Source organism: Triturus cristatus, chromosome 7 (assembly GCF_964204655.1).
Source record: "Triturus cristatus chromosome 7, aTriCri1.1, whole genome shotgun sequence".
Lineage (NCBI taxonomy): Eukaryota > Metazoa > Chordata > Amphibia > Caudata > Salamandridae > Triturus > Triturus cristatus.
This window is the reverse complement of record NC_140590.1, coordinates 417719782-417739917: the sequence shown is the minus strand read 5'-3', so window position 1 is coordinate 417739917 and position 20136 is coordinate 417719782. Positions and strand designations below refer to the sequence as shown.

General features: G+C 46.9%; 1 protein-coding gene across 1 annotated transcript in view; it reads left to right on the top strand.

Annotated features, from left to right (window-relative positions):
• The window catches only part of LOC146809835 (E3 ubiquitin-protein ligase TRIM11-like), a 221101-nt gene that overhangs the window by 138132 nt on the left and 62833 nt on the right, over positions 1 to 20136 (top strand). The window contains exons 10-11 of the mRNA XM_085614913.1: positions 10778 to 10795; positions 10891 to 10917. Of these exons, the coding sequence (XP_085471039.1) occupies positions 10778 to 10795; positions 10891 to 10917 (45 nt within the window). The remainder of the gene's footprint in view (positions 1 to 10777; positions 10796 to 10890; positions 10918 to 20136) is intronic.

Here is a 20136-nt window from a genome sequence, read left to right as displayed (position 1 = left end):
TTAGTCTGTCTAATCTCACAATGTTATAACGAGGGGGCATCAGTAGATCCATGAAAGGGGAAGAGGATTCCGTAAGCCATGTTTCTGTTAGGATTGTTATGTCTATTTACTGGCTAACGATGAGGGCAGCGATGTCTGAGGCATGTTTTGCTGTGGACCAACAGTTGAGCAGTAGGCATAGTAGTGGTTTCCCCGAGCTACTAGAGTTCATCTCTTGAGTATTGGCAGTTAGCTGGACTTGTTGTAGGTTGTTAAGGTTGGGTTTCCTATTCTTAGGCCAGGATGTTCTATTTGTATCGATCTGGACTGATTTAATTTCCTCACCTCTGCTGCTAGCTTTAGGCTCATCCGACCGTAGTATGGTTAAGGTTTCATCATCTGATAAGTATTTAAGATTTCTGTCTGGTCGATTTTGCCTATTTGATAATGGCATGGTTGTCTCTCTACTCTTTTCTTGAATATTATGCACTAATTTTTGGACGTGTTCGACTTTGGAGTGGGTGCTTACTGTGATTTCTAGTACTTTTTCCATAGTTTGGAGTGTGTTTAAAATGTCCTGTGACATATTGCCCACTTGTGTTTGAAGAGCTTCGATTTCTCTCTGAGGCTGAGGAGATATTTTGGGAGTATGCATCTGCCTATTTCGTGTTTTGTTTGTGTCCTGGTGCTTTAGAACTTCGATTTCTTCAGTGTTCCTATTTCTGTCATTAGTTTGGGTGTTTGTGTCTCCTCTATTTGTGGAGTGGGATGTGCTCCCTATGTCCTGAGCTCTTGATCCTACGCTAGGAGGATATGAGTTTCGTAAGGTCATAGATGTAATTTGTGATGTTGTTGAATGGGGTATGAGAGGGGTGTTAGCTTGCAAATCCTTTATTTCTGGATGGAGCTTCCCGTTGACTGTCCTACGTGTTGAAGAAGTCAAATCCTGTGATAGAGGCGCTGATTCTCCTTGCTGTAATGGTGTCGGGCGGTATTGGCATATGGTATAGAATTTTCTCCTGTCTCGGTATTACTTCCATCCAATGTGCCTCCTGTTACCATTGTGCCTCCTGGTATCATTGTAGTTTGTGGATCTAGAGGGTCTCTGAGTATTGTGAAGTCTGAGGTGGTAGTGTTGGTGGTGAGTAGTGTGGCTGCTTGTGTGGTCCGGTGTTGATTAGAGCACCTTGAGTTATCTACACACTCTTTTAGTATTGAAAACAGATTGTCGAACTTTTCTAGCTCGTTGTTAGCTGTTTGTATAAGTACAATGCCGTTCTTGTAGATAGTTATGCATAGATCCGCTCTTAGTCTTGGTGACGGGACGATCATAAGTTTTGTACCATGTGGGATGTTGCTTATATTTTTTATGTTGAGCATCTTTGTAATGACAGTGCGCCATTTAGCCGTTTTTCTGGTGAAAAATATCAAGTCATTAACAATGATGCCTTTGTTTAGATTGAAGTAGGGGTCAGAGATGAGCGTGTCTGGGTATTTTATAATTAGGTTGTGTTTGAATTTTTTGGCTGCATTCTTAGATAAGTTAGTTGGGTACTTTATGACAAAGGAGTTTATGCCTGCTGATACGAAATTTGTTCCGGCCATATTTACTGAAAAATGTTAAATACTTCTACGGGGTGTTCCTACAGTGGTGACCTCACTTAGATGTCATTACCTGTCTCTCGCTGCTTGCAGGTCTATTGTCGTTCTTGTCGGTAGGTGTCTTTCCTCTCCTTTGTTTCCTAGTGTCCCAATTTCATGTATCCTCTTGCCCCCTGGGTATTACAGTGGTTTCTGGAATGACTTTGCTATCTTTTCGTGCCTTAATTTGTGATCGTTTAAGAATCGTCCTTTTCTGGAATAGGTTATGGCGTGTGGAGAACGTACTATTCCATGTCATTTCACCAACCACATTTCCAATTATTTGAGTTATAATGAGCCATTCCAAGATGGCTGCCATCTTAGTGGTTTAGGCTCATCTAATGGCTGTAAGGTCCTTTTCTAATTCTGTGCCCAGTCCTCTTTCTGTTGCCCTTTCCAGGTTGCTGCCATTTTGGAGATTGAGTTGAGGTATTAAGAGGGAGCAATCCTTTACTCAAGATGGCCAGGGCAGTAGGTAGAGAAAGATAGGAAGCAACACTTGTGTAAAAAGGAAGTAGGTAGAAAAAGGTACAAAGGAAGCGGATGGTTGCTGTACATTGTCTCCTTTGTATTGCATCACATCGCCTTTAGGTCAGCGGCGGCCACAATTTTAAAGTCAGGCAGTCAGCAACGCGGTACGATGTTGCCTTACCGGGAGAACCTAAGTATTCACGAAGGAATAAGCCGTTTAGTGGAATTGGAACTGCACTCACGCAATGCAGGGCAGAGTAGCATCGCCTCGCTGGGGCCCGGCTCAGCACTCGAGTCGCACGTCTCCTGGGGTCCTCAGATCAAAGATGTGGGCGATGCGGCAAAAGAGAACCCCACGCATCGGCTGGTGTGCGGCGTGTCCAGCGGGGCCCCAGCCGGGAAAGAACACTTGCACTCGTCGAGTCGAGTCACCAGCTCCTGGGGGCATCATGTAATCCGGGGCATGGCCCAGCAGGAGATCCAGCAGGAGAGAACACCACGCATCGGCGGGTGTGCGGCGCGTCCAGAGGGGCCCTAGACGGTAAAGACACTTACAGCCGCCGAGGTCAACTAGTGCGACACGGCTCAGAGGATCCCACACGTTCGGCTCTTCGTCCAACACAGACAACAGTCGCAATGCTGTGGTGATGTTGCAGGTCCCGCAGCACAACAATCACAATGCTGTGGTAATGTTGCAGGTCCTGCAGCGCTCCTGCATGTCCAGCAAGGATCCCGAGCACAAGCGTCGCAGCAGGAGAGGGGAAGGTGCGCTGGGCGATCAGCTGGCTCTCAGGAGACAAACACAGAGCTGTGGTGATGTTGCAGGTCCCGCAGCGCTCCTGCATGTAGCACAAGCGTCGAAGCAGGAGAGGGGACGGCGCGCAGGAAGATCCTCTTGGGGTTAGTCAAAATTTCCTGTTCCTTACGATCCGGCTTGTTGTAGAAGGCAGGCGGCTGGATGGCGGGTGGATGGCGGGGTTTGCAGGGTGATTTAAACCGATTTCGTTATCCCCAACCCAGGAGCTCTAGCAGAGAGCCCGTACTTGGCGGCCATCTTGCCATACTCATGAGGGGAACAAATCAGTATCAAACATATTGCAATAACAAAACTCCAGTTATTTTCCACAACCTTGCATGACCTTTAGCTGAATATCTCTGGCAGGATGATACAATTTGGTCAGGAGCTCTCATTCAAAGGTGCTTGGCCATTATTTCACTCTCCAAGGAACATACACAGATACACATTCACAGAAAAACTAAACAAGAAATACATTTAATTAATGGTGGCTGGAAAAGCTTGGCTGTCGTGTCGAGAAGAGGAAAAAGTACATGACAAGCAACAAAATGTGGCAACTAAATGTAAGTGTTATTAAATTGAGGGCTACATTCGCTGTGGTCATCTTTAAAGTGAATATCTCAGAGTGACATGGTATGCATGTTGTGGATTTGGTAAACATATGTGCAAAGCATAAAAAATACAAAAAGTTCATCACTCTCCTCTATAATCGCATTCTCTGTCTACCTTTCCCCTCCCGCCTTCTCCTTTCCTCTCTCTTGAAGCCTCCCTCTCCCTACTGCAATTACCCTCATAGAGCTGGGGGAAGTGACAGAGGCACCAGGGGTAGCCCTGCACTTTCAAAACCAGCTGATCGGGGAAATGTCCAGTGGAATAAAAGGCCTGTCAGCCCTGGCTTTACGTGCACAAGTATAGCAGATTTTTACAGTAGTAAGATCAGTGTTTCAGTAGGGAGCATGAGTGAACCTAGGAGAGAGGTACATGGTGACTAGACTGAAACACAATTTGTTTTTACACCAGCGCCTCATTAGGTCGAGCATTCAAGACCTCTTGTATATAGTTTAGTATATACTTATATGTGTATGTACTTTGTGGGCTCTGGAGTTCAGCCCTAGGACTTGTCTGCTTCCGCTTAGGGACAATTTTTCTGTTCAACTGCCTCTATTTAACCGTCTTGGTAGAAAACGACCAGTAGAGGTCAGTAAAATACCAGAATTGCTTTCTGCTGAGCGACTTTCTTTTTTTAATTTTTCTGGCAACTGCCTCTATTTAACTTTCTGGATAGAAAACGACCAGCAGAGTTTAGTAAAATACCAGAATCACTTTAGCATTCTCTAGATTCTAGTCCATAGAAATTGTCTTCCACGAGCACCCTTGGATAGTAATATGTTTTTCAAATCTTTTATTTTCAGTGATATGATCACCAGAACCCTGATTTTAGATAAAAAACAGAGCTTTTGACTATACCATATACTGCTGAAAGGCAATATTTCTCTCCATGTGTTCCCATACCTGGTGTCACGCAGTTTGGTGCTTACTTTCCCTCCATGTTAAAGAACAGTAGATGTTTCAGCACCCAGGCTAATGTGCTGCATAGCTTAATACATATAAGGTCAAAAGGCGAGACTGATTGCATTGCAAATGCTTGTTTTTATTTATAGCCGCTCATGACAGCGGGACTATTTCTTACTTTGAAAAAGAGCTGCTGATAGAGTCCTTGTTTTATCTGTGTAAATCCTGTAACTGTGAGTTTCATAGCAAACATTGGTGGACCATGTCATGCTCTGTTACATTAAAAAAATGTTAAGAAATTTCAAGTGGCATGGATTCTCCCTCCCTACCTTACCATACGTCTGAACACAGAATAAGATATCCCATTCAAAGCATGAAGCCTCTCCATAGGTAGGCTCCATAAGCTTGCCCAACTGCTTCCGTCCCATGGTTCCCTCTGGTAGGCCTTTATTCCGCTGCAGGCTCCCAACATTGCAATGTTTCTCGATTCTAATTTAATCTCATTTTGTGAAGGGGTCTTGAGCATGACAACGATAGAAGGTCTGACTGAAAATAGTCCAACAGAGGTTTTCATGTGGCCTCAGTCCTTTTCCCCATGTCCTACGGGTCATGCATTATCATTTTCACAACCATAACTGTCTAAAGTCTCCTTGACCATTGTGTGATGTCTGGTACAAATGGTTTCTTCCAGTGAACTGCTAATTCCGGATTCTCTGCCAGTAGCATTTTCGATATTAAAGTCCATACTCGCAGCGTGATGCCCTCCCAATGCGGATGGGGCGCAGGAGCGTAATTAAAGGTGCTTGCGGTATTGGGAACCCAGCCACCTTCTTTATGTCGCTTACCACTTCTTTAAAGTATGCTTCAATCGTTGAGCAGGACCATCAAGCATCTACCCCATTCACTGAGCTCTCGCTCTCCAGGTCATATCTTGTTCACTGTGGGGCAATGGGTCACTGTACAGTCTCCAGAAAGTCCCAAATCTTCTGGGCCTCAGGATGTTCAATTCTTTAGGTGCACATTTGCTCTTCTGGCGGATTTCTTGGAGTGGTGCAAAATAGCTGCCACTAGCTTATCAGCTTTATTGTTTTTTTTCATAGAATTTCAGTAGAGAATTCCTGTATTTGTTTTTTTATCTCATTTCCAAATAATGTATCTTTCAGGATCATTGGATTGAACCACCATTTGGCTTCAGATCTATGTGTTTCCCTCAGGGAAGTTCCACATTCTGGTGCGTGGTATGTAATACCTATAGCACCTATCTCAATTTTAACCATTTGGTTTAGTAGTGTGCTTGTGCTCCAGACCAGATCAATCATAGGATAGGATCTGTGGCTGTGTGAGAAGGAGTACTCCTTTTTGAGTGGGTGTGTCTCACACCAAATGCCCAGAGGTTCAATTTTTCATATGTGCAATTTAAGAGCACCATGAATATCGGCCTAGAGGGCATCTATCCAGCTCAGGGTTATATCCAAGATTGAAGTCCCCCACTCAGTTCAATTCTCCACGAGCCTTGTCATTAATTATATATAAGATTTGAAGCAAATGTGTTTCCCATTGCACATTCGGCACATGGTATATCACTACAGTGACATCTTGTGAGCTCAGCTTGACAGTGATAGTTATGTATCTCCTATCTTATATGTCTGTGATTGCTGCTGACAATTCCATAGATAGCAATCTGTGTAAAGCTAATGTGACCCCACATACTTTCCTGCATTTTGATGTTGTGTGGAATTGTGTAGGGTAGGTTTTGTGCAACGTCAGTCATGTCCCTTTAATGAGAAGGTATGTTTCCTTTAATACTCACTACATCATGTTGTTCCCTGGCTATTGGTTTCCACATCTTATGCCCTTTAATGGGGAAATGTACACCATTCATGTTCCATGGCAGGAGCCTAACCATTAGGCAACAGCATACCAACTTTCAGTTCTGGGCCTGGGGTCCTAGTTAATGCCTGTTTCCCTATAGATGATGGATGTGCCTTACCGCTGTCATGGGATGTGTTCCTTGTATCCCTCCCCCAACTCTTTCCCTCCCTAATGGTACCACATATATGAAACTAAAAATCAACCATTTACACACAGCTATATAACATCAGGTGTGACACAGAAAACACGCCTGTAGACAAGTAGTCTCTCCTCCCATTTTCTTAAAGAGTACAAGACAACTTGCAACAGGTAAAATCTTGCGGTGTCTGAATCACACCCGAGAGCACACCACCTGGAGGGCTCCCCTGGCCTCCACCTGAGCTGTCGCATGGGTAACACTCCAGCCCTTCTTCCTGTTTCGCGGGTCTTCTTTTCCAAACTTCCATTGTCTCTCAGCTGACCTGTAGTGACTCTTGCTCAATGATAGGTGGTTCTCTGACAGCAGAGCTAGGCGTTCCTTGCCTTCCTTTAACAATCTGATTGTGTGGGTCTTGCTGTTAAATCGGGTAGATTAAGGAGAACAGAAAGGCCCACCTTGTTACTGATCTGCTCGTTTCTAGGCTCAGTTGTAATGTCAGAAAACGATGTCCTCCCAGTAGAGGTAGCCTGGGAAGTATCCTGGAAAGGATGCTCCGTGCAATCCTTGCAGTCAGCGATTTCCTGCCTTCGCACTGCCCTGAGGAGTTCTTTCTTTGTTCACGAAGAGCTCTTTTTTGCTATTATGTCCCTTCGTCTTTTCCCAGGTTGCAAGTGGGGAGATCCCACTCTAGACCAGCAGCGACTGCACAGATCAGGGTTGGGGAAGCAGAGGGCGGGGGTGAGGGGGAGCCAGGAGAGGCAGAAAAGAATAAAAAAAATACCTCCTCGCCGTGTCTCCCGCTCTCTCTGGCGTCACCTCCGGAACAGAGAACCCAGGAAGCACCCTGACACTCTTGAGCCAATCTCAGTACTGCAACGCAGCATTGTGATTGGTCTGAGCACCCTAGTTCGGCGCTCAGCCAAGGAAGGGGGGCCTGGGCATGCTCTCCACCCAGGCGGCATTACAGCAGTCCCCAGGGGGCTGACCAAACATTCATGCACACTTTAGAGAGTGCAAACCACTCCTCCCCTCCCGTGCTCTTTCAGAAGAGCAGCCCCGCTCCATTCCACCGCAAAGCTGCCGCAACAACGAAAAGATTAAATTATAATAACCTAGAGTTATTTTCATTTTCATATTCCTTTGGTGACACTTCTTAAAAGAAGTGGGGTGATGCTCATCTGCCTTAGTGGAGGTGCCTTCCCTGCTCTAGACACCTGCACAATGCCGATTTCCTGGCAGTGTCTTTCGGAGAATGATACCACACTTGTTAGTATGATGGATTCACTGGTGTCGCATATGCAAATCTTGTCTCTACTATGGATCTGTCCGCTATGTCTTCACATTTCCTTCTCATCTCCTCCAGCCTACCAATGCTGCCCTAATAAGGTGTGGAATACTGCTCTCAGAGCATAGGCAATGGTGTGGGCCTGGCAGGATGGCCTGGTGAAGAATGTGACACTGCTTGACCTAAGAAGGGCAGTGAAGGAGGGTCCAGGAATGTTACCAATATGAAAGGGTCCCAGGGGAGATATGTAATTTAATAGTTTCATTATAAGGGAAATCAGGAGAAGAGGGGTCTTTTTATTCCAAAATACTCTTTAGCCTCTTGGTTTCAGTCTTAGTGCAGTTGGGAGATGGCCCCAGAAACAGTAAGGAGTGGTTGAGTGAGAGGAGACTGCTTATTTTAGAGTCTGCTGGCTTGTTCCAAAGGAATGAGATCAGGAGACATATAGCAGAGAATATGATGAGGAGCAAGATGTCGCCTGAATGGGACAAAGAATTATACGTCAGACAGTTTTATCCTGGAGTAGCTTTGCACAGTGTTGTAGAGTTTAACAAGGAACCGCAGCATAATATATTATGTAATTGAAGATAATATACCGCTCATCAAAGTATAACTGGACACAGTGTTAACACAATAACTAATGCACAAAGTAATCTAGGGATTAATTGGCCACATCACACATGACTAGTGATGTTATTTGGGAGTAATACTTGTGTTTAATAAGAACGGGCCCGATTCACAGAAGTAATCAGAGACGAAAGTCTAACTTTACGACTTTTGGTATTCACAAAGGGCATTTACGAGTAGTAAAGTTAGACTTTTGGTCTTAAGTTTAGACCAAAAGTCGAACTTAGACCAAAAGCCTTACTTTACTACTACTAAAGTTAGACTTTTGGTCTAAGTTTAGACCAAAAGTCTAATTTAGACCAAAAGTCTAACTTTAGTAGTAGTAAAGTTAGACTTCTGGTCTAAATTAGACTTTTGGTCTAATCTTAGAACAAAAGTCCAACTTTACTACTCATAAATGCCCTTTGTGAATACTGAAAGTCGTAAAGTTAGACTTTCGTCTCAGATTACTTCTGTGAATCGGGCCCAACAGCATGCACTTGTCTTAGTAATATAATAGTTGGAACTACTGAGAAATAATAAGTAGGTTAGGAGTTTTATTTATGTAAAAAAAGACAGGATATAGTGACCGAACCACAGTGAATATGAACCACTTGCCCCTATCAGGCCCTAACAAGCTGAAACCTAAGGGCTATGCTTAGCTGTGTCACCCTTTGCTAAGACATCCAGGCTGGGATGTCCTAGACAGTTTTGATAACAGGGATTGTTAGACCTGTTAGCCATACAGTCAGTGAAGCTTCACGTGACAAAGGTGGCAGCCAATTATTTTGCCGTTCTGAAATGGTTGCGGAAAATCGTCTGGCTACTTCGATTTTCAGTGCAATAGACGGTGGTATAGGCTCTTATCGTGTCGAGATTGGACTACGGCAATATGCTTTATTTGGGGGCAGACAAATCCTCCATTTGAAGGCTGCAGGTGGTCCAGAACTCTGCAGCAAGGAAGCTGTATCGGCTTCCGGGGTGTACCTCAGTGGAGGGTTTACTACGGGAACTGCACATTGCCTCCATTCAACAAATACAAGTATGTACTTGGAATGAAACCCATGGGCACTTAAAATTAGATTAAGGGAACTTTATAAATGTGGCTGCTCCAGGAATGCTTCAGAAAATGCAACTGGTGCAAAATGCAGCTGCGGGACTTATGTAGAATCTTCCCAATTTCTCACACTGATTACCCCATCAAAAGGGGGGTGGGGGTAGGGGGGTGGGGAGGGGTTTGGTCCGTCGGCTAGACTGCCGAGCTTGGTGCTGGAAACCAAGGTTCGAGTCCACATCCTGTGATTCTGGGCAAATCACTTTAATCTCCCCGTGCCTGAATGTGTAATGTAAATACGGTGCTTGTGTAAAGCGCTCCAATACCTTCGGGTCGAGTTCGCGCTATATTATTTTGCATAACGTTTAAATAATAGTCATTGTTCACAGAGCTATCTAATAAAGATCTCTGGACTTCAGAGGCATAACGTTTTCTTTCTACGTCCAGAATTGGGCCGAAGACTCCTTGCATAAATTCTTGGTATTATTTGCCCAAAAAGTTCTTAACAGTTATGCTTGGGGTCAGGGCCTTTATGGTGGATGCAGCCAGGGCCTGAAATTCTTTACCTCTGTGCATTTGCTCTCAGACTTCCCTCCCTCAGTTCCGAAAACGCCTAAAGCCTTTCTGATTCAATTTGCAATAGTGTCCCTTATTTCATTGTACAACTTCTCCAGTGTAGTGCCACAAAACGCTGCCAAACGTGTAATCTATAAATGTGCCCTGTACACCATAGGCCTTAGACTATGTGATATAGAAGTAGAATAGGAAAGTGTATGACACCCTCACACTGCAAAACAAGAGGCACCATGAACAGAACAAAAAAGGGACGGGGCACAGTGTGGCACTATTACACTGCCACAATACTGAAATTATGTATAAAATATGAAGGCTACATTTGTAAAAACCTAAGAACTGCATACAAGTTAAGTTTTCATTTAAAGAGAACAGGAAGATTGAAGGCTTATTAACCAGTGCTTAATTTGTAAAATATTAAGTGCCAGGGCTCTGACCAGGAGGCCACTGCTGCTTGCACCGCCCATCGCCCTTGCCAAAACAACTACTAACCATCTTTCTCGCATGTAAATGTAAACGCGAGAGTTCAGATTATTCCAGGTACCCAAAGCTAAGAGAATGGTTTGGAGGCAGGTATTAGCAGTTTTTAGCAATTAGCAATTTTTAAATGTATATTGTTTTTCTAAACAACTGTTATACTGCTCGCATCTAATTTACATCTAATTTACATGAGCAGCGCCACCATGTAGCAGACTGCCCTAAATTTGGTGTTGACAATTAGGTGCCGGTGCCGAGCACCGGAAACCAATTAAGTGCCGGTGCTCAGCACTGGAAAGCCGCGGCTCAAATTAAGCACTGTTATTAACAAATCGTTAGTTCTAATTGTATATTTGTATTTTTTTCCTGCAGAAAGCAGTGCAGCAATGAGTAAGCATATCTATTATTCTTATTATTTTCTTAATTTCCCTTTATTGAGGCCATTCGTCAATTTCTAAATCTCCTATTGTTCCTCTTGCTTTTAGTGTGGATAGAGGCCAGCAAGTTTGCAAGTAAGTATGCCTAATCTCTCCCCACTCTGCCAAAGTCTGATTTATAGAAGTGACCTCCATTTTAATGAGCCATGATTTGCTTCTTTAGGATAGCCACGCCCATTTCCTTTATTTTTGTGTTCTCTTTCTTACTGTTGTTTTAATTTTGCTTATTTTTCTTGGAAGTGTATGAGGTTAAGGGAGTTTTGACCACACACTGGGTCTGCGGGGATCCAGTTAAAAGTTTCATTTCTCTCCCTTGTTTTAATCACACTTCACACCTTTAGCGCACTTCGAGCTCCAGTCTTTCTGGTCCTGGGCCACACTCCCCCCCAACCAGGACAGAGGACCTAAAAAGGTGCTGCTGAGCATCCTCTCTCTACCTCAGGACACCATGCTCATGCATAATCGGTATTTGGAAACACCCACATTGGGTTTTTACTTTCCTTGTATTCCTGTAGGTGCTCCTACTGGACATCTTGACTCATAAAAGTCTTAATTAATTATTATTTGTTCTAGTTTCCCACTAATGTTTTACCTTTACATATTTTTTTTGGTAGTGTGTGAGGTGAAGTGAGCTTCATCCAAATACAAGATCTGCTGAGATCCAGAGACATTTTTTTCTCCTCTTTGCTTTAATATCAGTTTGCGACCTTTAACAGGGCTTTGGGTTCTAGTCTTTCTGGTCCTCGGGCACCTCCCCCCTCTAGGGCCTTAAAAAGTGTGTTGCTGAGGGTAAGCCCATCTATACCTGTCTGTGTCTGGATTGCACCCAGAGCCAACTCAAATGATCAATCAGGGATTTTTGAAGCATGCCACTCACCCGTGAGGGTCTCAAGGCGCTAGGGGGGGATGGGGGGGGAGATGGGGGGAGGGGGTACGAGCAGCTCCGTAGGTCACTCGAAGAGCCAGGTCTTGAGATCCTATCTGAAATGGTACAGTGTCGGGCTTTGTCTCATGAGGAGGGGGAGTTCGTTCCAGGTCTTGGCAGTGATGTAGGAGAAGGATCTGCCACCTACTCTGGCCCTATGGATGTGGGCGACTGTGGCTAGGGCTATGTCGGCAGAACGGAGGGTTCTCTTGGGGGCGTGGACGGAGATTCATTTGGTGAGGTATTGGGGCCCGGGGTTATGGAGGGCTTTAAAGGTATGCATGAGCAGTTTGAAGGTTATTCTTTTTTCGACGGGGAGCAAGTGGAGGTTGCAGAGGAGTTGGGTGATATGGTCATGTTGAGGGATTTCAAGGACGAGTCTGGGTGCGGCATTCTGGACGGTCTAGAGTTTGCGGAGGAGCTTTTTGTTGATTCCGGTGCAGAGAGTATTTCTGTAGTCTAGTCTGCTTGTGATGAGTGTGTGGATGACGGTCTTTCTGGAGTCGGGAGATCAATTTGAAGGTCTTTTAGAGTATGCAGAGGGTGTTGAAGCATGTGAAGGACACGGCGTTGTTATGGTGGTTCATGGTGATTGAAGAGTCTAGTATGATGCTGAGGTTGCGAGCGTGGTCCATAGGGTTGGGTGGGTTTGCGAGGGCAGGGGGCCATCAGGTGTTGACCCATGCAGAGAGGGTAGAGTCGAGGATGAGGACTTCTGTTTTCTCCAAGTTGAGCTTTAGGCAGCTGCTGGGGATCCTGGTTGTGACGTCTTTCATCCCTTCTTGGAAACTGCACCTTGTGAGAGAGAGAGAGAGAGAGAGAGGATGAGCTGGGTGTCATCTGCGTATGAGACTATGTTGAGTCTGTGTTTTCTGATGATGGTTGCAAGGGGGGCCATGTAGATGTTGAAGAGCATGGGGCTGAGGGAGGATACCTTGGGGTATTTTACATCTGATCTCTGTAGGTGTGGAGAGGAAGGACAAGGGTATTATTCTTTGTGTTCTGCCTGAGAGGAAAGATCAAATCCAGTCTAAGGCTGTTCCCTGGATGCCGGGGTCGTGGAGTCTGGCGGCTAGTGTCTGGAGGGAGACGGTGTCGAAGGCTGCTGAGAGGTCTAGGAGGATGTGGGCTGCTGTCTGGCCTTGGTCGAAGAGGGAGTGGATGTCGTCGGTGGTGGCTATGAGGGCGGTCTCAGACTGTGGTTGCTACTAAATCTGGATTGAGAGGTGTCGAGGGTGTTGTTGGTTTCTATGAAGTGCGCTAGCTGGATGTTGACGACTTTCTCAATGACTTTGGCGGCAAAGGGGAGAAGAGAGACGAGCCTGAAATTCGTGATGTCAGTCGGGTCTGCAGAGGGCTTCTTGAGGAGGGGTTTGACTTCAGCATGTTTCCAGTTGGTGGGTGTCGTGGTGGTCTCGAGGGAGCAGTTGATTGTTCATTGTAGTTCGGGTGTGATGGTGGTGGCGGCCCTGTGGAAGATGTGCGGTGGACAGGGGTCAGTAGGTGCTCCGGAGTGGATGCTTTCATAGTCTTTGCAGTGTTTTCTGTGGTGAGAGGGGTCCAGGTGAGGAGGGTCTGCTGGATGGCGTCGCTTGTGGGGGGTGTTGGGTCAGTGCCCAGGTCTTGGTCATCAAAGTTGTCGTAGAACATCTTGATCTTGTGATGGAAGAAGGAGCTGAGTTTGTTGCTGAGGTCTTGGGAGGGAGGGACGTTGGTAGTTTTGCCGTTGGGTCTGGTGAATTCTTGTATGATGGCGAAGAGTTCCTTGGAGTTGTGGGAGTTGGAGAGGATTCTGTCTTGGATGAAGTTTCTCTTTGTTGATTTGATGAGTTGGTAGTGTGCCATAGTGGTGGCCTTGTAGGCCGAGCATGCTTCCGGGGTTTTGCTGTTTCTCCAAGTTTTCTCCAGTTGTTGGCAAGAGTGCCTGGATTCTCGGAGGTCCGTGGTGAACCAGGTGGCTTTCGTGTTGTGTCGTCTGGTGAAGTTCTGGAGGGGGGCGAGAGTGTTGGCGCAGTTGGCCATCCATTGGTGGCTGTTTGCTGCTGTGTTGGCGTCTGCCGTAGTAGGGGGAGCAGTGCAGCTGAGGCCAGAGGTGAGGTGTTCTTCTGCAATTTCGTTCCATTTTCTGCATGAGAGGCGTGCTGTGCACTTGTGTGTGGTGGGATTCGAGAAGGCGAAATGGATGCAGTATTGGTCCGTCCAGAGTAGTTCCATGGTGTGGCTGAAGCTAATGTTATCTCCTCTGGCGAAGATGGGGTTGAGAGTGTGTCCTGCCATGTGTGTGGTGGTGGAGATAAGTTGCTTCAGTCCAGCGTTGGTGAGGTTCTCTAGGAGGGTGGTGGTGTTGGGATCGCTGAGGTTGTCTAGGTGGAAGTTCAGGTCTCCGAGCAGTACGAGGTCCGTGGAGGCGAGGAGCGATGTAGTTTGCAATGGAGTTGGTGAACGAGGAGTGGGGTCTGGGCGGTCTGTAGGTGAGAGTTCTGAAGAGCGGCGTTCTGGGGTTGGGCTGGATCTTGAAGTGGATGTGTTCCTTGAGGGGTTAGGCATGGCCGGAGTTGGTGGTTGTTAGTCGGAGAGAGCTTTTGTGGATGATGGGAGACCTCCTCCTGGGCGGTCTTTTCTCAGGATCTTGTATCTGTCTGGGATGGCGATGTCTGGGACGAAGCTACCATTGGTTGAGGTCTCTGTGAGGGAGGCAACGTCGGGCGAGTGACTGTTGAGAAGGTCCCAGATTTCTACAATGTGTCTGTGCAGGGAACGTACGTGGAGGAGGATGCAGCTCAGGGGATTGTGTACAGTGGCGTCTGGTAAGCTGGGGGTGGCTGTGTGGGTCCGGAAGACGGTGAAGGTGCCGCGGCAATGTCGGCAGGAGAACGGGCCTTGTAAGTTGCTCGGCGTCGATAGCTGGCAGTTGTTGTTGTATCCAGGGTTGAGTGTGTGGAGAGTGTAGGGGTCATAGCAGCGGGGGGGTCGGGGTTCAGGGTCCCTGGCGCTGGCTGCGGTCAGGTCACGGATGGGAGCAGGTGGGCGCAGACAGACACAGATGGGCTTGCCTTCACGTGTTCGCTGTGCAGCGGCAGCCATTAAGTAGGGGTCAAGAGGGGGAGGGTGAAAAGGCGGGAGCGGGAGCATGCTGAGGGGAGGGACTGCAGGGGCTGCAGTAGCAGGGAAAAAGGCAACGCAAAACAGGAAAATATAAAAAAAAACAGAAAAAGGCAAAACAGGCAAATAACAGGTAAGACAGAGAGATGCAAAAACAGAAAGAGTAAGACACACAGAGCAGACCAGCAGAAGAGCAGGCTATTCCTGTAGACAACCAGGCATGAGGCGCAGGCGCCTGCAGGTGGAGAAGGGTCTCAAACATCTTACCTGGATCACCAGAAGGCACTGAGGGCAGTCCCTTAACGGTGTAGCTACGTGAGGGGGAGGAGGTACCCTGAACACAAGGTCAGAGGTCTTGCTCCCATCCCCAGTCCTCAAAAAGTAGACTTCATCTGCTATCCACGGCAAGAAATTATTTGTTATAGACCCATTGGTAAGTGCACGTCATTATCAGATATCATGAGCAAAAGGCACTGCATTTGCACAACATATCACATTGCCTGTAACTACCCTTCCCAAAGTGTCCATTCCACACCGTTTCTAAATCACTTAAAGTATCCAACCATACGACTTTCAATATGTACCTAATTAACGCTAGGTTAATGCTATTTATGTCAGATGCAGGGTTCAAGTCCTAAAAAAAGAAGTGGGGGGTCCAACCAAGTTAGGCAGTATTCAAGTATCATCGAGGCGCGTGATATCACAGCACGCAGCATCGCGTAGCGTGACATTGGGCGTGGCATCACAGGAAGTGGCATGACAACCCATGACCTCGCAGGAAGTGGCATCACAAGTAAATGACATCAGATCCTTCCTAAGACCTCACACATATGTTTCGCAGGTCTATTATGAGTACATTTAACCTCATTACAATATTTACCAAATGTGATTTTGTGTTGCAGAAGTACCAAAAACGTGACAACCTCAAAGCAAAATCTTATACATTTATTTTTTAAATCTCTGCAAAAAAGAAATTGACAATAAGGAGAAATGTGGAAGTAAATCTGTTTTGCTTAATTGGTTGCAAAGTCTGCATTTTAAAGTATCTTATAGGGCTAAGGCACCTGCTACTTAAATCTTTGAATGCCTAGTAAATCCCAACGAATAATAACAATGGTAAGATAACTCTGGAGGTTAATGCATTTGCTTAAGAGATCTGTGCTTTGTTTAGTCTCAGTTTTGAATTAAAGTAGCATAGACGATTAATATGTCTCCTGCAAAGCACATCATATGGCACGCAGATGACAGATTTGTATTTTATGTAAATGGAAGAATTACTGTATTTAACACAAAGATCCTTTTGTGAGTTGAAGTTCATAAATTGTAATCCTTCTAATATAGCACAGTGAACTATGAAGGACATGTGACTCCTACACCTTGTGACCATCACTGTCTTGTGTAACACATACTGTACGTTGATTTGCACACATATAATTTATTGTCAATATGTACGTGTGATGTAAAGTGCTCTGACTCCCTGGATTGTGATAAGTAGTGCTATAAAATACATAAAACAAAATTGTGATATTTAAATTGCTATTTGTGTAAATACTGGGACAGACCAACACATGTCACATTCTTACAGTGCATGCATATTTTGTATATATAATGCATGCACATGTTGACTGACAGGGCATGCTCTCTTAGGTACCTGTGAAGTAAAACTGTGAACCTCTGTTTTCCTTCTATTGCATTTGTAGCTAAGTGTGAATTTCCAGATAGCTTCCAGCAAGAATACTCGTTCAAGGCCCTTAACTTCAGATTTCGTTTTGGGCCTCACTGGAAATTAAAATAACAAAGACCCTTCCCTGCTTGTACCTTGCTGCTCAGAATGAAAGCAGATAACGTGCAGGCGCTGCTGAATGTGTTGACGTGACAGCATATGCCCAACTTCTTGGCAGGGGAGACAGCATCCACGCTGTGAAAAGAATCGGTAGACAACATCTACTCACCTGTACCATCGATATGTGTCCTGCTCAGAAGTCATGCGTGCTAGGTTTTTTTCTTACACTATGACCGGGTGGACTGAAATGGCAGTGGTGTTACCATAATTTTTAAACAATATGGTCTATAACCTCCATCACCAATTTTACACATGCTGAAAGTCTTTGTTTGACTTTAAGAGTAAGATTAACTCCCTAGATTAACTCCCAATTTCACACTGTAATGCACATTAATGTACAGAATTCTAGGACACACTTGTTAGATTTGGGGGTCTCTAGTTGGCAGAGGTAGGTACCTTTGACAAATAGGGACCCTTGCGTCTAGTCAGGGTAAGGGGGTACACTCCAAAAATAACCCCTGCTCACCCCCTTGGTAGGTTGGCACGAGCAGACAGGCTTATCTAAGATGCACTGTGTAAAGCATTTGTGAACACATACAGTAACCCAGTGACAACACTACAGATGGACACCACACAAGTTGTATATTAAAAATATGTAATCTTTTTGTAACATATTTTTATTGACATTTTCAGAATTTATATACTGTACATTATTCAAATTAAAAATAAGTAATCTTTATATAGATTTAACACAAGACCATAAACGACAAAAATCCACAATACTGTACTTAAAATGGTAGAATTAGCTTAGTTCTCTTTAGATGTTAAAATGCAACACTTTGAGTTCAATGTACCTTAGGATGATTAACGCTATACAATGAAAGTGTTGCAGGGAAGGTGATGCGTGGGTTCCTTACACGCAAGAACGGTGATGCGTCAGGTCCCTACTGACGCGTAGGTGATGCATTGTTTCTTCTCTGCGAGGGGAGGTGATGCGTCGGTTTCTTACTGCGCTTCCGTGGTGATGCGGCACGCAATGCCGTGATGTGATGAAGATGCGGTACAATGCGCCAAAGATGGCGTCTTCTTCTTGATGTGACAAGATGCGGACTGCGACAGGCCCTGCGACACGCTTCTCGGTGATGCGATGACGTCTGATGCGACGTCGATCCTCTTCTCCGGTGATACGAGACGCTTCGGCTACGATGCAAGCCGCGACTGGCCCTGGGACACGCTTCCCGGTGATACAGCGGCATCTGATGCGACGTCGATCCTCTTCTCCAGTGATGCAAGGCGCTTTCATGTTGTGAAGCGACAGCGGCAGTTCGGCGTCACGCTTCTTGCTCATGAGTCGCGCTTCCAGCTTCTTGCGACACGCAGTCCCTCAGAAAGCCTTGCACAGCAGCAGGCTCTTCCAAACGACTCTTGGGCAGCTGGTTGCTGAAGTCTGTTGTCCCTGAGACTTCAGCAGGAGGCAAGCTCTCTCTCAAGCCCTTGGAGATCCATTACAAGTTGATGAAAGTACACACAAAGTTCCTCTCTCCTTTCTTTGGCAGTTTAGGCAACCACTGCAGGTCAATCCCCCAAGCAGCACTTCAGCTTAGGGATAGTCACTCCTCAGTCTCTTTGGTCCCTCTCCTCAGCAAAGGTTTCTTCTTGTTTCCCAAAGCGATCTAAAGTTCTTGGGTTTCAATCAATCAATCAATCAAGCATTTGTATAGCGCGCTACTCACCCGGAGGGTCTCAAGGCGCTTGGGGGAGGGGGGTCCGCTACTGCTCGAACAGCCAGGTCTTGAGTTGCTTCCTGAAGGAGAGGTGGTCTTGGGTCAGGCGGAGGTGGATGGGGAGGGAGTTCCACGTCTTGGCAGCCAGGTAGGAGAAGGATCTTCCTCCTGTTGTGGCTCTTCGGATGCGGGGGACGGCGGCGAGGGCGTGGCTGGTTGATTGAAGCTGGCGGGTGGGAGTGTAGAAGGTCAAGCGGTCGTTGAGGTATCTTGGGCCTTGGTTGTGGAGAGCTTTGTGTGCGTGGGTGAGGAGTCGGAACGTGATTCTCTTGCTGACGGGGAGCCAGTGCAGGTTTCTCAGGTGTACGGAGATGTGGCTGTGTCGGGGAATGTCCAGGATGAGGCGTGCTGAGGCGTTCTGGATGCGCTGGAGTCGTTTCTGGAGTTTGGCTGTGGTTCCGGCGTAGAGGGAGTTGCCGTAGTCTAGTCGGCTGGTGACGAGGGCCTGGGTGACCGTCTTCCTGGTTTCGGTGGGGATCCACCGGAAGATCTTACGTAGCATGCGTAGGATGTTGAAGCATGATGCGGAGACGGCGTTGACTTGTCTGGTCATAGAGAGGGAGGAGTCCAGGACGAAGCCCAGGTTGCGTGCATGGTCTGTTGGTTTGGGTGCGCTGCCAAGGGCAGGGGGCCACCAGGAGTCGTCCCAGGCGGAGGGTGATGATCCCAGGATGAGGACTTCCGTCTTATCTGAGTTCAGTTTCAGGCGGCTGTTCGTCATCCACTCGGCTACGTCTTTCATCCCTTCGTGTAGGTTGGTTCTGGCGGTGGCGGGGTCGTTGGTGAGGGAGAGGATCAGCTGGGTGTCGTCGGCGTAGGAGATGATGTTGAGGTTGTGTTGGCGTGCGATGGCTGCGAGGGGGCTCATGTAGACGTTGAAGAGGGTGGGGCTGAGTGATGATCCTTGTGGTACGGCGCAGATGACTTCGGTGGCCTCGGATCTGAACGGGGGTAGGCGGACTCTCTGTGTTCTTCCGGCGAGGAAGGAGATGATCCATTCCAGTGCCTTCTCCTGGATACCGATGTTGTTGAGGCGCTGCACTAGGGTGCGGTGGCAGACCGTGTCGAACGCCGCGGAGAGGTCCAGGAGGATGAGGGCCGTTGTTTCCCTGTTGTCGAGCAAAGCTCGGATGTCGTCGGTGGCTGCAATGAGGGCGGTCTCGGTGCTGTGGTTGGCCCGGAAGCCGGACTGCGAGTGGTCGAGGGATCCGTTCATCTCGAGGAAGGCGGCCAGTTGTCTGTTGACGGTTTTCTCGATGACTTTGGCCGGAAAAGGAAGGAGCGAGATGGGGCGGTAGTTTTTGAGGTCGGTGGGGTCCGCTGATGGTTTCTTCAGTAGGGCGCTGAGTTCGGCGTGCTTCCAGCTCTCTGGGAAGGTGGCGGTGTCGAAGGAGGCGTTGATGATGTCCCGCAGGTGGGGTGCGATGACGGAGTCGGCCTTGTTGAAGACGTGGTGAGGGCAGGGGTCGGTTGGAGATCCTGAGTGGATGGAGTTCATCGTGCGGATGGTGTCTTCGGTGTTGACTGGGGTCCAGGCGCGGAGGGTGGTGGTGGGGGGCGTTGTTCCGGTCGTAGGGTGCGTTGGCTGTGTGCTGAAACTGTTGTGTATGTCTGCGATCTTGCTGTGGAAGAACGAGGCGAGCGAGTTGCAGAGGTCTAGCGAGGGCGTGATGTCGTTGATTCCGGCGCTGGGGTTCGAG